The sequence below is a fragment of the Hemicordylus capensis genome, chromosome 1 (genome assembly GCF_027244095.1).
Source record: "Hemicordylus capensis ecotype Gifberg chromosome 1, rHemCap1.1.pri, whole genome shotgun sequence".
Taxonomy (NCBI): domain Eukaryota; kingdom Metazoa; phylum Chordata; class Lepidosauria; order Squamata; family Cordylidae; genus Hemicordylus; species Hemicordylus capensis.
The window spans coordinates 144,951,365-144,971,160 of NC_069657.1; the positions used below are offsets into that span (position 1 = coordinate 144,951,365).

General features: G+C 43.3%; 2 protein-coding genes across 2 annotated transcripts in view; one reads left to right on the forward strand and one right to left on the reverse strand.

The window, feature by feature from the left end:
* The first annotated feature begins 446 nt into the window (after window positions 1-446).
* LOC128327217 (olfactory receptor 1020-like) lies at window positions 447-1,430 on the forward strand. Its single transcript, XM_053255731.1, has one exon. The coding sequence runs from the start codon at window positions 447-449 to the stop codon at window positions 1,428-1,430; it is 984 nt and encodes a 327-aa protein (XP_053111706.1).
* Window positions 1,431-10,153: 8,723 nt separating this feature from the next.
* Window positions 10,154-19,796, reverse strand: part of LOC128327633 (olfactory receptor-like protein OLF3) — a 40,851-nt gene continuing 31,208 nt past the window's right edge. The window contains exon 2 of the mRNA XM_053256673.1: window positions 10,154-11,315. Coding sequence (XP_053112648.1) covers window positions 10,338-11,315 — 978 coding nt within the window. The 3' untranslated portion in view covers window positions 10,154-10,337. The remainder of the gene's footprint in view (window positions 11,316-19,796) is intronic.

The window sequence follows — 19,796 nt, forward strand, 5'->3', positions numbered from 1 at the left end:
ACCATTTTCTCCCTAACACAATGTGACTTTTTTCAGTGCCTCTGTGGTAGAGGTATGCAATTTTTTGCATTTTATTATTCAATGTGTATTTGTTTCATTATTCCTTCATACAAATTGCTTTAGTTTTTTGGATACTTTAATAGGATTTTTTCCCATTATCCCCATTTGTTTTTGTAACGGTGGAGTGGGAGGCAGTTGCCTGTAACATGGCAGAGCAGAGGGCTTTTTAAAATCCATATTGTGTATATAGTATAAGAGAAGCAGCAGAGTTTGTTTTGTTTTTTTTAAATCTTTTTCAGAAAAGATGGAGCAGGTACACTGAATTGAAGAGGTCAAGACCTTGACTGATCGTTGATCAAATTTGCATCAGGAAACCACTCAGAGAGAAGAACAGAGAGTCCACTTCTACCCTTTCCATATTTTAACTGTCCATCATTAGTTAGGATATGGTAGACATGCCTGAGGGAAACTACACCACTGTGACTGAATTCATCCTCCTGGGTCTAACAGACAGGCCAGAGCTCCAGGGTGTTTTATTTGTGGTGCTCCTGATCATATACTTGACCACAGTAGTAGGGAACTTGGGCATGATCACATTAATCAAGGTTGACCCCCGACTGCATACTCCTATGTATTTTTTTCTCAGCCACTTGGCTTTCTTGGACTTCTCCTACTCCTCAGCAATTGCCTCTAAGACACTAATGAACCTATTCGCTGAGAACAAGGGCATCTCATTCATCAGCTGTGCTGCTCAGATGTATAGCTTCATTGCATTTGGGGCTACTGAATGCTTCCTTCTGGCTGTAATGGCATATGACCGCTATGTGGCCATTTGTAAGCCCTTGCTTTATAAAGTCATCATGTCCCATCGACTTTGCCTGATACTCCTGATTGGGTCTTACATTTGTGGCTTTGCAATTTCATTGATACACACAAGCTATGCTTTCCGGCTGTCGTTCTGCCACTCAAATGTCATCATTCATTTCTTCTGCGATGTCATTCCCTTGCTCAACATCTCCTGCACTAACACCAGAGCAAATGAAATCATTCTGTTTGCATTCTGTATCTTTAATGGGGTCTTCATCACATTGGAAATTTGCATTTCTTATATGTATGTTGTTTCCACTATTTTGAAAATCCGCTCCACTACAGGCAGGCACAAAGCCTTCTCCACTTGCATTTCTCACTTGACAGTTGTTGTGATGTTCTTTGGGACAGCTGTTTTTATGTATATGAGACCCAGTTCAGACTCCTCACCAGATGAAGATAGGGTTGTGTCCATTTTTTATACCGTGGTAAATCCCATGTTGAACCCCTTGATCTACAGCCTGAGGAACAAGGAGGTGAAGGATGCCTTGAAGAGGGTGTTAAACAAGAAAAATTGGGGTTTTGTGCAGAAAGATACTAAGGTGATTAAAACTATTGCTTAACATAACCTGATTAGTTTTCTCCAACTCCTTCTCTCTGCATTCTATAGAGAGCTGTTACCAATACAGTCAACATTGGGAATCTTGCTTTGAAGTTTTAAATCACCTTCTTTTATTTGTTTCTTTGGCATGAGGTCTGTACTTCCCAAAGTTTTAATTATAACCCATGTAAAAATGTAACCAAATACATTTCTATCCTGTATTAAAATATGTGGCTGCCAAAAATGGCTCCTATTAAAAGACTGATCACAAGTTTAAAAGTTGCTAGCATCAGCCCTTCTGCCTCACTCAGGACCGTTGCTTCCTCTGGCTTCTCCCATCCATGTTTTTCTTCCTAACTTCTCCCATTGTACAGAGGCGTAACTATAGGGGGGGCACGGGGGGCATGTGCCCTGGGCGCCATCTTTTCTGGTCACATGGGGGGCGCCGCCATGACCAATTTTTTTTAAAAAAAAATTAAAAATTTTTGTTAATACAAATGTTTCCTGCTCAGTGCAGCAGCGCTGCAGCCGTCAAGGGGGCACATCAGTGCCCCCTTCCCCACGAGCGGTCCCTTCTGCGCCACCTGCACCCCCCCCCCCATTGCTTTGCTGGCGTCTGGCGGCCAGTCAGTGGCCTGGCTTGGCGGCGGCGGTGGGCGCTTGTGAGGAAAAACCTAAGTATAATGTAGTATGTTGGGGGGGCGACGGGGGGCATGGTGGGGGGGGCGCCATTTCAGTGCTTGCCCCGGGCACCGTTTTCCCTAGTTACGCCTCTGCCATTGTACCAGGTCAAGAAGAGGCATTCCATATGTCATGCAGAGCAGTGACAGAATCCCATAACCAGGAAGTGCAACAGGAAGTACCTGAAAGCAGAGATACATCCTGTGGTGATAGTTTAGAAATGTACACATTCCTGTCTCTCTAATAGGTCTCCACCTTTCAGATAGAGGAGAGGGGGATTGGGTCACCCTTTGTTCTCCTTCTTGTCCTCCTCCTGTCAGCGCCAGCCTACGTATTCCTAGTGTTTCCTGGGCATTTTCCTTAAACATTCTTCATTATCTCATGGCTGCTTCACTTGCTGAGATGGAAGCCAAGCAACCATTGAGCTTGACCTGGAGTTTCCAGTAAGTAAAGAGGCTGAACAGAAACCACAGCAACAAAATGAACAAGTAATCATAGACTATGATTACAGAGGGACTCAATCCAGAAGGGATATTGAGGCAGAACCAAAGAGATCCAATCAAGAAGGGGAGATTGAGATGGAACAAGAAGTAAAACACTCAAGCAAAGTTAATAAAGGATTGCCACTGGAAGCCAGAAAGGAGAAAATGCCAGAACCCGCAGTTTGGCACAAAACAGAAGGCATGTCAGATTCAGAGACAGATAAATTGCTGCAATCGGGAAAGGAAAAGATTGCATCACATCATAAAACCAAATGTGGGACTTTGAATTCAAGAACGAGACAATGAGAAGGGGAACGTTGGGATTTTATTTTTGGTTGTTGTTGTTTAAATTGTTATTGATTTTAACAATATCTTAACATTCACATCACATTAAACAAATATTGACTTCCCGCTCACACCTCCTCGTGAATCACCAACTGTAAAATTAACCCTTGCTATAATAATAATTCAAAACATATATCTTAAACCTTACAAACTCGATTTTGATCTACCCAACCTGCTAATATTACTAAATTTCAAACCCTGTTGTAAAATCAATATTAGGAAAATAGTTCTTTAAGTATAATAAGAATGGTTTCCAATCTTCTTTAAAGCATTCCAAATTTTGATCTCTTATCAGTACTGTAAGTTTTGCCATCTCCACATATTCCAAAATTTTTATCAGCCAATCTTCTTTTGAGGGCAGTTCATTACTCTTACATTTCTGCGCATATATTATTCTGGCCGCCGTGGTAGCGTACATAAAAAATGTTAAGTTGGTTGTAGAAAACACTCCTTGCGTTATTCCCAGCAGAAAGGATTCTGGCTTCTTAGGAAATGTCATTTTGAAAATTTTCTCTAACTCATTATATATCATGTCCCAAAAGGCCATAGCCCTCCTACAAGACCACCACATATGAAAAAAGGTTCCTTCAGACTGTCCACATTTCCAACATTTGTTTGAAACATTTTTATACATTAATGCCAGTTTTTTAGGTGTCAAACACCACCTATACATCATTTTATAATAATTTTCTTTTAAAAGATAACATGCAGTGAACTTTAAATCAGTTTTCCATAATTTTTCCCAGGCTGCCATTTCTATATTATAGCCCACATCTTGAGCCCATTTTACCATAGTCATTTTAACCACTTCATCTCTTGTCTCCTCCAAAAGCAAGAGCTTATACATTTTAGAAACTACTTTTTCATCATTTTCACACAGCTCCTTCTCAAATCTCGACATCTGATCCTCAAATCCAACTTTAAGATCCTTCTTATAAACTTCATTTAACTGATGGTACTGAAACCAATTACTAACCAAATTTTGTACTTCAATTAAACTTTTTAACTTACAGTCCTTTTCTTGAAAACATAACAAATCCCTATAGGTACCCCATTGCGATAGCATATTTACCTCTTTACGTACTAGAGCTTCAATCGGGATGACCATAACAGAGTTTTAGGTTCCAACCATTTTTTATATTTTACCCAAACTCTCATTAAACTCCTTCTTATATAGTGGTTAAGAAAATCTTTATGTATGGGGAACGTTGGGATTTTCCATAGACATTGGCCAGGTTCAGACATAGAGGATAACCACAGTTATAGCTTGCTGAGGTTGTAACTGCAGCATGCCCAAATGCACAAAACCATGAATACGGGTCAAAAGCTAACTCCATTTTATTTATTTATTATTATTTGTTTATTTATTCAATTGTTATACCGCCCTTCCGAAATGGCTCAGGGCAGTTTACAATTAAAAACAGAAACCATTAAAACCAATAACAATTAAAACAGAAATATAAATATAAACTCCAACGAAAAACATCTTAAAAAACAATTAAACTATCAGAACAAGTAAAAACCTGAAAACCAGGTTAGCATTAAAACAATTAAAATTAATTAAAACCCTGAAAAGCCAGGCCAAACAGATGGGTTTTAAGGACTCTCTTGAAGGTCAGTAAGGAATTAAGATTGTAAATTTCTGCTGGGAGTGCATTCCACAGCCCAGGAGCAGGTACAGAGAAGGCCCGCCTCTGAGTCGCCACCAAACGAACTGGTGGTAACTGGATATGGACCTCCTCAGATGACTTTAACGTGCAGTGGGGGTCATGTTAAAGAAGGCGCTCTCTAAGATATCTCAGATCCAAGTCATTCAGGGCTTTAAAGGTATTGATCAGCACTTTGTATATTGCCAAGAAACATATCGGCAGCCAGTGTAACCGTTTCAAAACAGTCATAATATGGTCTCTCCAGGTTGCCCCAGAGACCAATCTGGCTGCCGCATTCTGAACTAACTGAAGTTTCTGGACTACGTACAAAGGCAGCCCCACATAGAGTGCATTGCAATAGTCAAGCCAGGAGGTTACCAGCTGATGAACCACTGTTTTGAGGTCATCCTCTTCAAGAAATGGGTGCAGCTGTCGAATCAGCCGAAGCTGATAGAAAGCACTCCTGGCCATGGTCTCCACCCGAGATACCAGGGTGAGACCTGGGTCCAGGAGTACTCCCAAGCTGCACACCTGCTCCTTCTGGGTACCAAACTGCAATGGGAACCTTCGGTTTTCTCTACGCTTCACTGCCAACTGTGGTTTTGCTTCCAAAAGTTATGCCCAACTGCTATCACCACAGTTTCATGCCCATTACCAAACCCCAGTCATAGAGGTGGCAGCACAGGTATGCCCAAGGACATGGCTGCTCCATGCTTTCAGCACTTCTTGCTTGCAGCCTCTCAGAAATTCCAGCACCATCTAAGGTTGTGAAGCTCTGCTCTAGACTCTTTATTATCTATGGTATGCCCAGATGGACCATCATGAATCAAGAGTTCTAAAGATGCTTCAAATAAGCTGGGACCTGCTTCTTGTGCTAAGAAATTCATACACTGGCCTGAATAATTATTGGGCTATGAAATCTGTATATACCTTCCATTATTCATCCAGTCTTCCCTCTTAGTGCTCATCATAACTTGCATGCAGTTATGACTCAGCATAACCTGGGACCCAGACCAAGAGGAAAAGCTAAATAGAAATGTTTCTCCATATCAACTTCATCAGGAAATGGCACCCATTTCTTATAACGCCCAGGCAAAAAACCACAGAGCCAAAGTCTGCTAAAAATTTTAAGCCCTATTTATTTCAACCGAAGAGACTTAAACAAATGATTAACTCATATGACACATTTATTTTGCCATATTTTTCATTCAGTTGAACCATTTCAAAACCTCCTCAAGTCATTGTGCGATTTGGCATAGTTAATCTTGTTACGTGTGGCATACAGTAGTGTCTTTTACCTGGATCCAACAGAGTTTTTCACTAAGTTCAGCTTGGTACTGCAAGAGTAAATGTCAAAAGCCACATTTCATAAAGGTTAGCTGTGCAATTCCCACTCACATGAATATTTTTTACATTTTATATCTTGCTCTTCCTCCAAAATCCCAGAGTGGTGTACTACATACTTAAGTTTCTCCTCACAACAACCCTGTGAAGTAGGTTAGTGCTGAAAGAGAAGGGACTGGCCCAGAGTCACCCAGCTAGTGTCATGGCTGAATGGAGATTGGAACTTGGGTTTCCCCGGTCCTAGTCCATCATTCTAACCACTACACCACGCTGGCTCTTAACAGACCTTAGGTTGGGCCTACTTCTCACAAATAGCCAATGAGGTAATAAGCCTGTTTGTCAACTGTATTTCTTCAATGCAAGTGGGGACCAGGGGCAGTCCTTAAGAGATGAGGTGAGGCAGTCACCTCAAGTGGCCAATTATTGGGTGCCATCAGGTTGGCAGATGCCCCCTGCCACCCCCTGCTGCCTCCATCCACCATCAAAGCAGTTCTTTGCCAACAAGAGGCACTGCCGCCATTCAGCAAGGAGCTGTTCCTCTCCCTCCTCCTTTTCCCCACCACTGCTTGTCTGCCTCAGTTCTTCCCTCAGCATATGAGGGAGCAAGTGAAGGAGGGTTAGGAGGGTATGTGCATACAGCACATGACAGTGACTGTTGTGAGCTTCTGCACACCATCAAGCAGCTGCTACCACCAATATTGCTTGAAAAGAAAATGGAGAGGAGAAAATGTGAGGGGGGCCATATTTGGTGCCCTGTCTCAGGAACACAAACATCTCTTGGGTCACTATTTGGTGGGGGAGAGATCATAGAAGAAAAGCTCTTCCCACAGATATATCCTCACACATAAACGAGTTGTTCTGGTAAGAACGAATCAGCCTACTTTCCTTTCACTGTCTCTACACCTGGACTAAATTCGGTTCAAATTGAGGTTCACAAGTTAGATCTCTTGCACCTCAAATGTTCATGCTTTCGCCATCTTGGATTGAGGTGGGTGACATCATCACAAACTACACCACTGGAGCATCCCTATGTGTCCATTCAGTTATAGCAAATTTGGTTCAAATCGGTTAGACTGTCCACAAGTTAGTTAGTACACTTGCAGCTCCAAAGTTTATGTGTCCGCCATCTTGAATCAGTGTGGATGACATCATCACAAACTATGCCATTGAGGTGTCTCTGTGCATGTTCATGCAACCACCATCTTGGATTAGACCTCATCACAAACTTTGACATTGCGGTGTCCCTATCTGTCCCTTCAGATGTACCAAATTTGGTTCAGATAAGTTAAGCAGTTTACAAGTTAGCCCACTTGCACCTCAAAAGTTTACATGTCCACCATCTTGAAGTGGTGAGGATGACATCATCACAAACTACTCTGCTGAGGTGTCCTTGTGTGTCACTCACTGCCACTGTATGTAATTTGGTTTAAGTTGGTTAGACAGTCCACAAATTATCCCACTTGCACCTCAGATGTTCATGGGGCCGCTATCTTGAATTGGAGTGGATGACATCATCACATATCATGCCATTTGGGCATCTCTATGTGTCTCTACAGCTGTAGCAAATTTGGTTCAAATCAGTTAAGCAGTTCACAAGTTAGCCCACTTGTGCCTCAAAGGTTTATGCATCCGCCATCTTGGATTGGGGTCGATGACATAATCACAAACAATGTCATTGAGGTGTCCCTATGTTTCCCTACAACTGTACCCAATTTGGTTCATATTGATCCAGGCGTTGCAAAGTTGATGGTTGGGAACACACGGACGGACACACACACGGACCACTGTTCCAGCTAAAGCGTGTGTGTGTGTGTGTGTGTGTGTGTGTGTGTGCACCTCCCCCCAGGCCCCTGCACAGCAGTTTTGTGCTGCCACCCAACCCCTCTCCCCAGTCAGGAAGCACTGCCCCATTTCCCCCTCTCCTCGGCCACGCCCCCACCATCTCCTCCTTTCCCTCTCACCGGCCTGGCCTTCTCCTTCTCCAGGTCCAGCTGGGGGAGATGGAGAGGGAGGGAAGCAGTGCACTGAGGCCAGAGGAGGATGGGAAGTGGAGGCAGCAGGAGGAAGGTAGAGGATGGAGGGAGGGATGGTGGGAGGGAGGACGAGGATGCAAGGAGGACGGAAAGTCAGGGCCAGGGAGGGACTTCTGCCCGGAGCTTTCTGTCTTCCCCAATCTCTCTCCTCCCCAACCCCCTGGCTGTCCGTTTCAGTTTTCACTGATCATTTTCTTCCGCCGTGCTGCTTTTTACATTTTCTTAGAGAGCAAGAAAGGCTTTCTGACCCCTGCAGATCATTTACAGCTTTCCACTCAGGAATGCTAATGCCTGATAAGTGTTTCAACTTTGCAATCCTCCAGCAGGCAGTTAATTACTTCCTGATTGTGTCCCGTCCAAAGTTCTTTGCATGGCAAAGTTGGAATTACTCATTATCACTCTGCAAAGTTACTCAGCTGATTTCTGCGCTCTCTGCAGCAAAATGTGGCTACTATTTTGTGTGCACCGCACAAACCTGGCTGGCAAGAGCAAAAAGCTTGCGAGTGAGTGAGGTGATTCTCACAATCAGTGGAAAGTGGGCTAAGGGAGCTTAGCTCGCTTTCCACGGACCATGAGAACCACCAGGCTCACAGGCAAGCCTGGTTTCCCCAAAGCAGGGAACCTGCTTAAATACCCCTCCCCTTAGGCCAGGTTAGTGGAGCAAGCACTCCACTAACCTGGGTTTTCCAATCATGTATTGCCATGCTATGGCTTCGCGCCATGGCAACTCACAAGGAGACCCACATCCCCCCCCCAATCCCCACAGCCCCCACCGGCTCTGTGATGGAGCTGGCAGTTGTGTGGGTGGCCGATCCGGCTGCCCAGGGCTTCAGCCTCGATCGTCTGTGGGGAAAGAAGGCCAAGCCCTTTCTCCCCACAAACCCCCTTACAGCAGGTCTCACCGATCGTGAGACTCACCTCAGTATTTCTTCATATGTTGCTTTGGTAAATTCAAACCTAAATTCAGTGGGGAATGGATGACTGAATGTGTGCACATTGTTTCTGCGTTGTGTTTAAAACTTAGAAGGAAACAGACAGAAGTGGAGGTCACAGGAGTACTGAGGAGGAGAGGGGGAAAGACAGACCCTGAGGCAATTCTCACGATCGCCAGAAAGCGGGCTAAGGAAGCCTAGCCCGCTTTTTGGCGAGTGTGAGAACCACCAGGCTCGCAGGCGAGCCCTGTGTCCTCAAAGCGGGTAACCCGCTTACAGAGCCCTCCCCTTAGCTGAGGTTAGCGGAGCGAGCGCTCTGCTAACCCTGTCTATTTGACCGTGTGTTGCTGCGGCGTGGCAACACATAAGAAGACCCCCGCCGTGAGGCTTAAACAAGCTTCCCAGCCCTGGGGGTCTCTCCAGGATGCCCCGTGTACTCGCATGGGGCATCCTGGAACTTCCAGGGGGCACGTGGCCTCCGATCCCTGCAGCCCCTGCTGGCTCCATGACGGAGCCGGCAGTCGTGTGGGCTCCCTGCCTGGTTGTCTGCAAGGAGAGGGGGCTAAGCCTGCTCTCCCCGCTAACCCGCTCTCAGTGAGTCTCACCAATCGTGAGACTCGCCTCACTGTGTGTGTCTGCGTAGACTGTAGTTGTGTGTTTGTAGCCTGTAGAGGGAGGTGTTTGCATCAGGGAGATTTGTGTGTCTTTGTGTGTGTATGTAGAGGGAGGTGTGTGGGGTGGGAAGGAAAGGAGTGCATCAGAGGGAGTTGGTAAATTTACCTGAGTGCTGTCTTAAACTGTGTATGTTTGTGACTTGATTTTACATAAAATCATAAACATTATTTAAAATATTTTAAAGATAAATTTTATTTATTTCTTTGTAATGTTAAGGGGCCCCCACAATGCGGATTCTCCCCCAGCCCTGCACCCCCTAGGGAAAGCCTTGATGGTGGAGGAGGAGGGTGGGAGGCGGCAGTGGCTCCCCTGGTGCAGAATGTTGGGGGGGGGGCATAAAAAATTTCGTGTGGAATGCTACGCGTGCCGCATTATTTCAAGTTATGTATCTCTGTGTGTTGGTTTGATGTGTGCACACTGATCTGATACTGCCACCCAGAACAGAATTCTTTCCACTCACTGATTGTGGAAATTAGAGGGAACCCTGACATGGACACACACACAGAATGCTGGGTGAGCTCAGAAGCCTACTGGAAAGGAGGCTAAGAAGCACTAGCTATCAGTGAGAAGGCTAGGCTAAAGCCCTTCTCCCTGACATCTAGCCCCAGCTTGAAGGAGTCCAAAGTGGTTCAATCCAGACAAAGGCTTCCTGTCTCATCTTTTTCCCTTCCCCAACCTTGTATTCAAAGGAACGGAGAGAAAATATATCCCTTTTCCTCTTTTAACCCTCCTCCTGATTGTGACTGGTTTAAGGAACAGCTGTGATTTGGAGAATGAATGATAAGAGTTCAAAAGCAAAGCAATGTTCTCCTTTTGCACTTTCCCCCAATAACTTTCACCAGGGCCCCCTTTACCTCTTGATTCCTCAGACTGTAAATCATGGGGTTCAGCATGGGAGTAACAACACAATAAAACAGCGAGGCAGTTTTCCCCTGCTTGGCTGAGTAGTGGGACCTGGGCCGCAAGTAGGCAAAGATGGCTGTTCCATAGCACAGGGTCACCACAGTTAGGTGGGCTGTGCAGGTGGAAAAAGCTTTGCGCCTTCCCTCAGCTGAACGAATCTGAAGGATGGTTGAGAGGATATACACATAAGACACCAGCACAAGAAAGAAGGGTGTGAGCAGGATGAGCACGCCAGCTCCCAGCATCACGGCATCCCCCACAAAAGTGCTAGAACAGGCCAGCTGCTGCACGGCCAACACCTCGCAGCCAAAATGGTTGATGATCCTCTTTCCACAGTATGGCAAGTGGAGAGTGAACACAGTCTGTACCAGGGCATTCACAAAGCCACTGAGCCAACATCCTCCAGCCATCTGCATACAGAGCCGCCAACTCATCACAGTGTTATAATGCAAGGGGTGGCATATGGCCATGTACCGGTCATAGGCCATGACAGCCAGCAAGATGAATTCAATTCCTCCCAGAGACAGGGAGATATACATCTGTGCCATGCAACCTTCGAAGGAGATGGTTTTATGCTCTGCCAGGAAGTTGGAAAGCATTTGAGGGATGATGGTGGTGGTGTAGCACATGTCCAGGAAGGATAGATGGCTCAGAAAATAATACATAGGTGTGTGCAAGCATGGGTCCTTTTTTAACACCAGAATGATAAGCGTATTCCCTGCCATGGTCACAATATACATCATCAGAAAGAGAACAAAAAGGCCTTTCTGAGTTCCTGGCTGAGCGGATAAGCCCAGGAGTACAAATTCCACATTCCATGTCTTATTTCCTCTTCCCATATTGTATCCAGATTCATACATCATCTATGAAAATGAAAATAACAGGAAAGAAAAACCAAGAAGTTCTAGTAAGAACTAATCTGCCTACTTTCTTTTCCCTATAATTTTAATTACCATCTTTACATTCATGCACTTTTTGTTTTTAAACACCAAATGTTTTAAACACCAAATGCAGGGTACAGTAAAACAGTAGTCTCCAGAGCCTCATCTGTAAGAATAGGGTGCACCACACATAGGTGGAGGATGGCAATGAGATGATGATATCTTTATGAAACACACCATTGAAATGTCCCTGTAAGGCACTACAACTGTACTATATTTAATCCAGATTGGTCCCGGCAATGGAAATTTATTGGGGGGAAAGACATGCACAGTCACCATCTTGAAATGATTTTTGGAATTTTTTTAATGGGATATCAAGGTTTAATCTGAACATGTATACCAAGTTTGGTTTGGTCACATGTTAGCCCACTTCCACCTCAAACATTCACACATCTGCCATAGATGACATCATCACAAAATATGCCATTGAAGTATCCCTATGTGGCATTACTAGGGGTGTGCACAAAACCGATTTGCCCGGTTCAGTTTGAGTCCAAACAAGACTTGAACTGTACCAGGCATGTTCAGTTTTGTGCACCCCTGAACATCCCTGAACAATCAGTTCGGGTTCAGGGGTTCAATTAGCAAAAAATAACTTTGTTTTAAAGTTCAAAAACTTACCACCTCCCACTCAGGGGGCTTCTCCGCAGCTGTGGTGGTGGGGTGGTCCTCCAGAGGTTCCCCCTCCCCCACTGATGTCCAGTTTGTTACAAATATGCCCGGTTTGGGCAGTTTTCAGCCCATCCCAGGCCTGTCCTCCATGGCAGTGGCCATTTTGGTGGCCACCACACATGCCCAATGGGCCTCTGCATGGCCAGGTCATGACTCAGGCTATGTAGAGACCCATTGGGCATGCATAGCGGCCTCCAAAATGGCCATCGCCATGGAGGACAGGCCCAGAACGGGTATATTTATAACAAACTGGAGACCAGCAGGGGGAGGGGGAACCTCCAGAGACACACACACACCTGTGGCCACAGAGAAGCGCCCGGAACGGGAGGTGGAGAGTTTTCAGACTTAATTTTTTTAAAAAAATCAAACCCAAACCAGGAGTTGTTTGGCTCGAGATCAGGCCGAACAGGGGCAAGTTCGGCTCAACATTGTACCCTCAAACTGGGCATGTTTGATGTTGAACCAGTTTGATACTAAACCTGTATGCACACCCCTAGGCACCACAACTGTACAGAATTTGGTTCAAATTGGTCCAGGCATTGTGATGTTGTTAGATACACACACATACACATACACACATATATGCATACACATACACATGCACAGAGAGAAGGGGGCTGATCTCATAAGATTACTTCCATGAAGAAAATTAGCTAATAATGATTTGTTCTACCTTTCCATTTCATTAGGAATATATGACTCACCTTTCTCAAAGAGATCAGAGGTCCATCTCATCTAACATTTTTGCTGACATTTAAACTGAACAGCTTTTCCCAAACTATAGTTTTTAGTATACTAACATATGCCATGAATTTTTGAAAAAATGATTGAAAAAAATACTACTTAGAATTCTCAATTTGATCCAGAAAACAAAAATACTGTGCTTGAGGTATAGCATTTTCTTGATTTTATTCCTCTTTAACTCAATGCAGAATCATAAATGGAAGATACCTCCCAAAATAACTTTGTCCAGTCCCCTAAAATAGCCCCATTCCTGGCACTTACACCATCCTTGATTTAAAAAATGCCTGCTTTGTTTTCCCCAAAAAACCTCAAAGGAAAGAAAAACTACACCATCCCTAAGCAACTCATGCCACTATCCAAGGTATTTCAGTCTGCTTTCTGATCTTCTCCTAACCTAATTTTAGGGTGTCCACCATCCACAAGGGATATTACATCATGTCAAAAACTATGGATATTGTTGATAGCTAAAGTCATACTCTTCAACACATAAGGCATTGACCTCACCTCACCCTGACATCTGAATGGCAGAACTTCTGAACCTATCAGAGAATGAATAATATTTAGTAGATGTGGGGACCACACTAAATTCAATGATATCTGCACTGAATTTTCTTTGAGTTCTGTTTTGTTTTCCGTTTCTTAGTGTCTCTTATTGCTTGCCTCCGAGAGGCTCCAAAGGAGGAGAAAAGGTGGGCAAGTACCTAACCCAGACAAGCAGTCCCCCGCACTTTGCCCCCATTTGTTTAAGAAATCTGAGATGCTGCTTGCCCACCCAGAAATGCACTTCGCCTCTTCTGTGCCCCCTTCAATTTTGTTCTAATGCTCCAGCTGCTTGCCTCCAGCTGCTTGCCTATAATGCAACCCACAGCATCCTCAGCCATGTAATGGATGTGTAGCATTTGGCCTGGCCCATCCAAGGGTACAACAATCTGGCTGGAATTTCCAAAATCACAGTGGAACATTTTCAAGTTACTATCCTTGTAGGATTTACAGCAAATTAAGTGAGTATGTGTAAAACAATAAAATGGTTGAAAAGAGGTCTCTGTTAGTGAAGACTGCTGAGTACAGGTGAAACTCGGAAAATTAGAATATCGTGCAAAAGTCCATTAAATTCAGTAATGCAAATTAAAAGGTGAAACTGATATATGAGACAGACGCATTACATGCAAAGCGAGATAAGTCAAGCCTTAATTTGTTATAATTGTGATGATCATGGCGTACAGCTCATGAAAACCCCAAATCCACAATCTCAGAAAATTAGAATATTACATGGAACCAAGAAGACAAGGATTGTAGAATAGAACAATATCGGACCTCTGAAAAGTATACAGTGTACTGTGCTTGATTGGCCAGCAAACTCGCCTGACCTGACCCCATAGAGAATCTATGGGGCATTGCCAAGAGAAGGATGAGAGACATGAGACCAAACAATGCAGTAGAGCTGAAGGCCGCTAATGAAGCATCCTGGTCTTCCATAACACCTCATCAGTGCCACAGGCTGATAGCATCCATGCCACGCCGCATTGAGGCAGTAATTGCTGCAAAAGGGGCCCAAACCAAGTACTGAATACATATGCATGCTTATACTTTTCAGAGGTCCGATATTGTTCTATTCTACAATCCTTGTCCCACTGAACAGAGTTGGCAGCATCCAAACTAAAATACTTCAGAGAAGTCCTGTTGAAATTAAATATTCCTGTAGAATAATGCCCGAGAAATACTACTGGTTAATTTCATCTGGATTCTGCTCAGTCGGGTTTATTCAGAATAAAGATATGTAAGATTGGGTTGCATAAGAGTGCAGATATTCTCTCAAAATAAAATAAAAGGAAAATGACCCCTTAAGCAAATAATTTTAGCCACCCTAGTCTGGAGACAACTTATCAGATCCGGAAAGAAATTTGGAAGAGTCTTTCACTTCCCTTGGTGTGCCAACAAATCACGTCACCTTTGGTCAAACAAGTTTTGCAGGCTTCAGAAATTAATCAAAACTGCAAAATCAGTTTACCAAGTGTGAACATAGAAAAGGCATACAACCCATGAACTTGTCTGTCTCAGAAATCTGGGGAACTGATGAGAATGAGCTCTTCATACCTGTGCTTGGATAACCTTCTCACGTCCTGGCTGCTAGAATTTCCTAGGAAGCATTTTGAGATGTTCATTCACATATTAATTCTGCATAGCCTCTGAGACTGGTTCCCAGAAGTACAATTACATTACTTTTCCCTGCACAGGGCAATAAAGCATAATTGCAAATGCCACTTTGATTGTGGCCTTGCTTACTTTACTTTACTTTACTTTTTTTGGCTGCCTCAAATGTTATCACGAAATAACTTTGTGACAGAAATTTGAGTAGTATGGGGAGCATGAAATGCCCCCAGATCACCCCAGCACACTTTCCTTCACCATCACTACTTGCTTGGTAATACTTTAGACTGTGTTCCTCCCAGCAACAGCTAGCAGTCTTCTTTTAGCCTGCTTTCCAGTAGGCTTATGAGATCACCCAGCATTCTGTGTTTGTGGCCGTGTGTGCCCCTCCCTGCATCAACTTTGCAACGCCTGGACCAATATGAATCAAATCAGGAACAGTTGTGTGTGTGCCATGTTTGAGAGGCTCCCCTCTTTTATACCTTTTTACAGGTCCTTTAATCTGAATCTCATATCAAAGGCAGACATCTCATTTTCCTCATGTATCCAGTAAAGTGTCAACAACCTCTTCTTCACCTGATCTCTCGCGAACCATATTTGGTCAGAGGATCCTGGGAGTGAGTGTCGCATCCAGCACTGTCTACTGAGTCAAACATAACTGTTTCTTTTTGGTGTACTCAAAACATTCATGTCTCCCCAAGGGTGAGAGTTCTGTGGTCAGCTAAGAGAGCAGACTTAAGGCACCTTTCTGGTCCCAAGAAAAGTGTTAATAAGATAGAGTGCATAGAATTCAGCATTTACTATTACGTGTTTATATAATGTACCCCTGAAGTATTCAGGTACTATAATCTATGTGTTATTTCCTAAGGCCTTCTAAATGTGATTATTCTTAGCATTTGCAGTTTCAAAAGCAGATATCATGATTACACTTGGCATAGCACAATGCATAAACATAATTCAGAGTGGAGATGGGCAAACTTCTCCACCTCTGTCGAGCCTTGAACAGCGAACAAACAATTTCATTCAGTTTCCAGTGCTCAGCAAAGTCACATTTACACTTCAGTTACTAACTGATCTTTCAAATATGGCAGGCTCAGACACTGGTCTAAGCTTTACCTTTTGGACTCTCAACGCCGGGCCAAGTTCGGCGAGGGTGCTCACAGCAACAGGCTTCAGCCCAGCTCATTCCCTGAGGTGCTTCCTTTCTAATTGTGGATTTTAATTCCCACCCACCCCCATTTGTAACATTCAGCAATCACATTCAAAGTAGGGTAGAAATGATCCTTGAAGGCTTGAAGAGCAACTTCATAAGAATTGGCAGCCCCTTCCAAGTTGGTAGGAAAGGGCTATATATTTTTTGGCCTTCAGGGCTCAGTCAGTGAAACAATATAGCCTTCTGCTTTGCTGGAGTAAAATCAGAGGTTTGTATAATGAGGAGGTAATTGTAGCAATAAGACCTCCATTGTTCCCAGGTTCTCCTGAGGTGGACAAGGAAAAGGGTGGTGGTGAGATCTGAGTGAAGCTGCTGTGGGCATCCAGTGAACAACAGAGTTCAGGATTGAGAAGGAAAAAGTACCTTCTGGGGTTGTGCAGGTCAGGAAAGTGGAGAAACAATCAGTAGCAGCAATAGCAGAATGCATCAGTTCAGGGAGGTAGGCCCAATAATGCAATGCAATGAAGATGCAGCAGCCCTCACAAGTTTGGCAGGCTCACATGCATAGCAGTTCAAAATCTGGCTGATTCTGGTTCTCCATACACTATCACTTATTCATTCATTAATTCATTCATTTATATCCCACTTTTCCTCCAAGGAGCCCAGAGCAGTGTACATGGTTATGTTTGTCCTCACAAAAACCCTGTGAGGTAGGTTAGGCTGAGAGATATGTTTTTATTATTATTATTATTATTATTACTACTACTTTTATACCACCCTTCCAAAAGGCTCAGGGCGGTTTACATTAAAACACCATTAAAATCAATTAATAATTAAAACAAAGAATTATAAAACATAAAACAATGATTAACAATTAAAAACATCATAAAACAACAATTAAACAATTAGAACAATTTAAAAACAAGTTTTAAAAAGCTGAGAAAGCCTGGCTGAAGAGATGTGTTTTCAGGTGTTTTCTGAAAATCGCCAGAGATGGGGAGGATCGTATCTCAGCAGGGAGCGCATTCCACAATCTCGGGGCAGCAGCCGAGAAGGTCCGTCTCTGTGTAGCCACCAAACGAGTTGGTGGCAACTGGAGATGGACTTCCTCAAGTGACCTCAGCGGCCTCATGTATGACTGGCCCAGAGTCACCCAGTGAGTTTCATGGCTGAATGGGGATTTGAACTCAGGTCTCCCCGGTCCTAGTCCAACATTCTAACCACTACACCACACTGGCATCACATTTCCTGCACCACATTTCCCATGTACTTTACAAGAAACTCTTTACTACATCAGATCTGCACGTGCAGCCTTCAGACATCCACCCATGGGCATATGGATTCCCTATTGCCATAAATGGATAATTACTGCTATCCTGTATTAAAAAGGACGTACTGCAGAAGCGAACGTGTATGTAACACAAAAGGGAGTCCCATATATTGAACCTGGAACATCAGAAAGATCTCCAGATATTGTTAGACCCAAATAGCACAGAACCCGTATTACAGATGATAGCGAATCCATATGCTGATACGATTGCAGATTTATCGGATAATTTTGCTGATAGTCCTGGCACTGCCATACATTTCAAATATAAAGTTCAGATGAAGGCAAATACAATACCTGTACAACAAAAAGTGAGGCACGTGCTTTTAAGACTACAGCATGCTGACATCACAGAACCTGTTGATTTGTCAGAATGGGTCTCTCCCATTGTTCTTATATGGAAATCAAATGATTTCCATAGATTTAAGAGATGTGCATAGATTTAAGAGATGTGAACTCCAACGTGGTAGTGGATCTTTTTCTATTCAAGAGGCTGCCCTTTGGATTAGCCTCTGCAACTTCATTATTTCAGGAATGAAGCATGCAATTTTTGGGACTACAGATGGCATCACTGACTACCCCTGCTAACTGGGCAAAGAGGCACCTTTTACCATGGTGATTCTCTTTATTTAGCAGGGGGAGAGTAACTGACCCTATCCACCCCCGGCACAGTACTTCCAGTGACTGTTGCTGATGTCTATCTTATGTTTCTTTCTAGAATGTGAGCACTTTGGGGACAGGTTTCCATCTTATTTGTTTGTTATTTCTCTGTGTAAACCGCCCTGAGCAATTTTTGAAAAGGTGGTATAGAAACTGAATTATATTATTATTATTTCTTGTTTACACAGTCAGACAGGTGTTATTGACTGGTTTGTTTTATCCAGACATCGAGTCCTTCCCAAGGACCTGGGATGGCTGAATTTTATTGTCAGTTGTTATAGATATTGTCGCAGAATATAGGCTGTTCCCAGTAAAGCTGCTTTTTGTAACTGGCTGATGGTGATTTCTGTGGCCCCTATGGTGTAGAGGTGCTCTTCAAGGTCTTTTGGAACTGCACCCAGGGCACCAATGACCACTGGGATTATTTTGGTCTTTTTCTGCCACAGCCTTTCAATTTCAATTTGTAGATCTTTGTATTTGGTGACTTTTTCTATTTCTTTTTCTTCTATTCTGCTATCCCCTGGTATTGCTATGTCAATTATTTTAACTTGTTTTTCTTTCTTCTCGACTACAGTTATATCTGGTGTATTGTGGTTGTTGTTGTTGTTGTTGTTGTTATTATTATGTCAGATTGAGATTTCAGTGTATGGCAAAACCATTGAGGAGCATGATGCTAAACTGGCAGAAGTCTTAAGAAAACTCTGACAACATAGACTTACTATCTCTGCAGAGAAATGTCAGTTTTGCACACACTAGTGGTTAGAGTGCTGGACTAGGATCAGGGAGACCAGGGTTCAAACCCCCATTCAGCCATGATACTAGCTGGGTGACTCTGGGCCAGTCACTTCTCTCTCAGCCTAACCTACTTCACAGGGTTGTTGTGAAAGAGAAACTCAAGTATGTAGTACACCGCTCTGGGCTCCTTAGAGGAAGAGCGGGATATAAATGTAAAAAAATAATAATAATTTAAAAAAATACTTGGGACACACAATATCTCAGTGGTGTACATCCCAGAACAGACTTGGTGAAAGCTATCAGGAAGCACCAGAGCCACACAACAAGGATGCACTTCATTCATTTTTAGGACTCTGTGAGTATTACTCTAAATCTGTTAGTCAGTTTTCTTCAAAAGATGCTCCATCGCATCTTCTTTTTTCAAAGAATGTAGCATTTAACTGGGATGAATTCTGCAAGGTTAGTGTTCAGGTTATCAAATCGGCCATTACGAAAGCCCTGTTCTCATTTCTTTTGACATCAACTTGCACACTGTTGTAACCTCTGATTCCTCTGACTATGGTTTGGCTGCTGTCTTGACCCAGCAAAAAGTGGACATGGAAGTTACAATTGCCTTTGCTACCAGAGTGTTTACGTCTTAGAGAAGATATATTGTTTATTTGTTTGTTTATTTATTCATTTATTACATTTATAAACTGCCCGATCCAAAGGCTTTGGGCTGTGTACAACAACTTTAAAAAGACATAAAAACACACAATTCAAAACACAGTGCTAAAAACAATATAAAAACAATTCAAAAACAATTAAAACCATTTAAAACCAATTAAAATACTTTTTTAAAAAACACTTTACAAACCTTGGAAGGCCAAGCCAAACAAATAAGTTCTTAGGGCTCTCTTAAAAGCCAACAGCAAGCCTAAACTGCGGATATCTGCCGAGAGTGCATTCCATAGGCCAGGAGGAT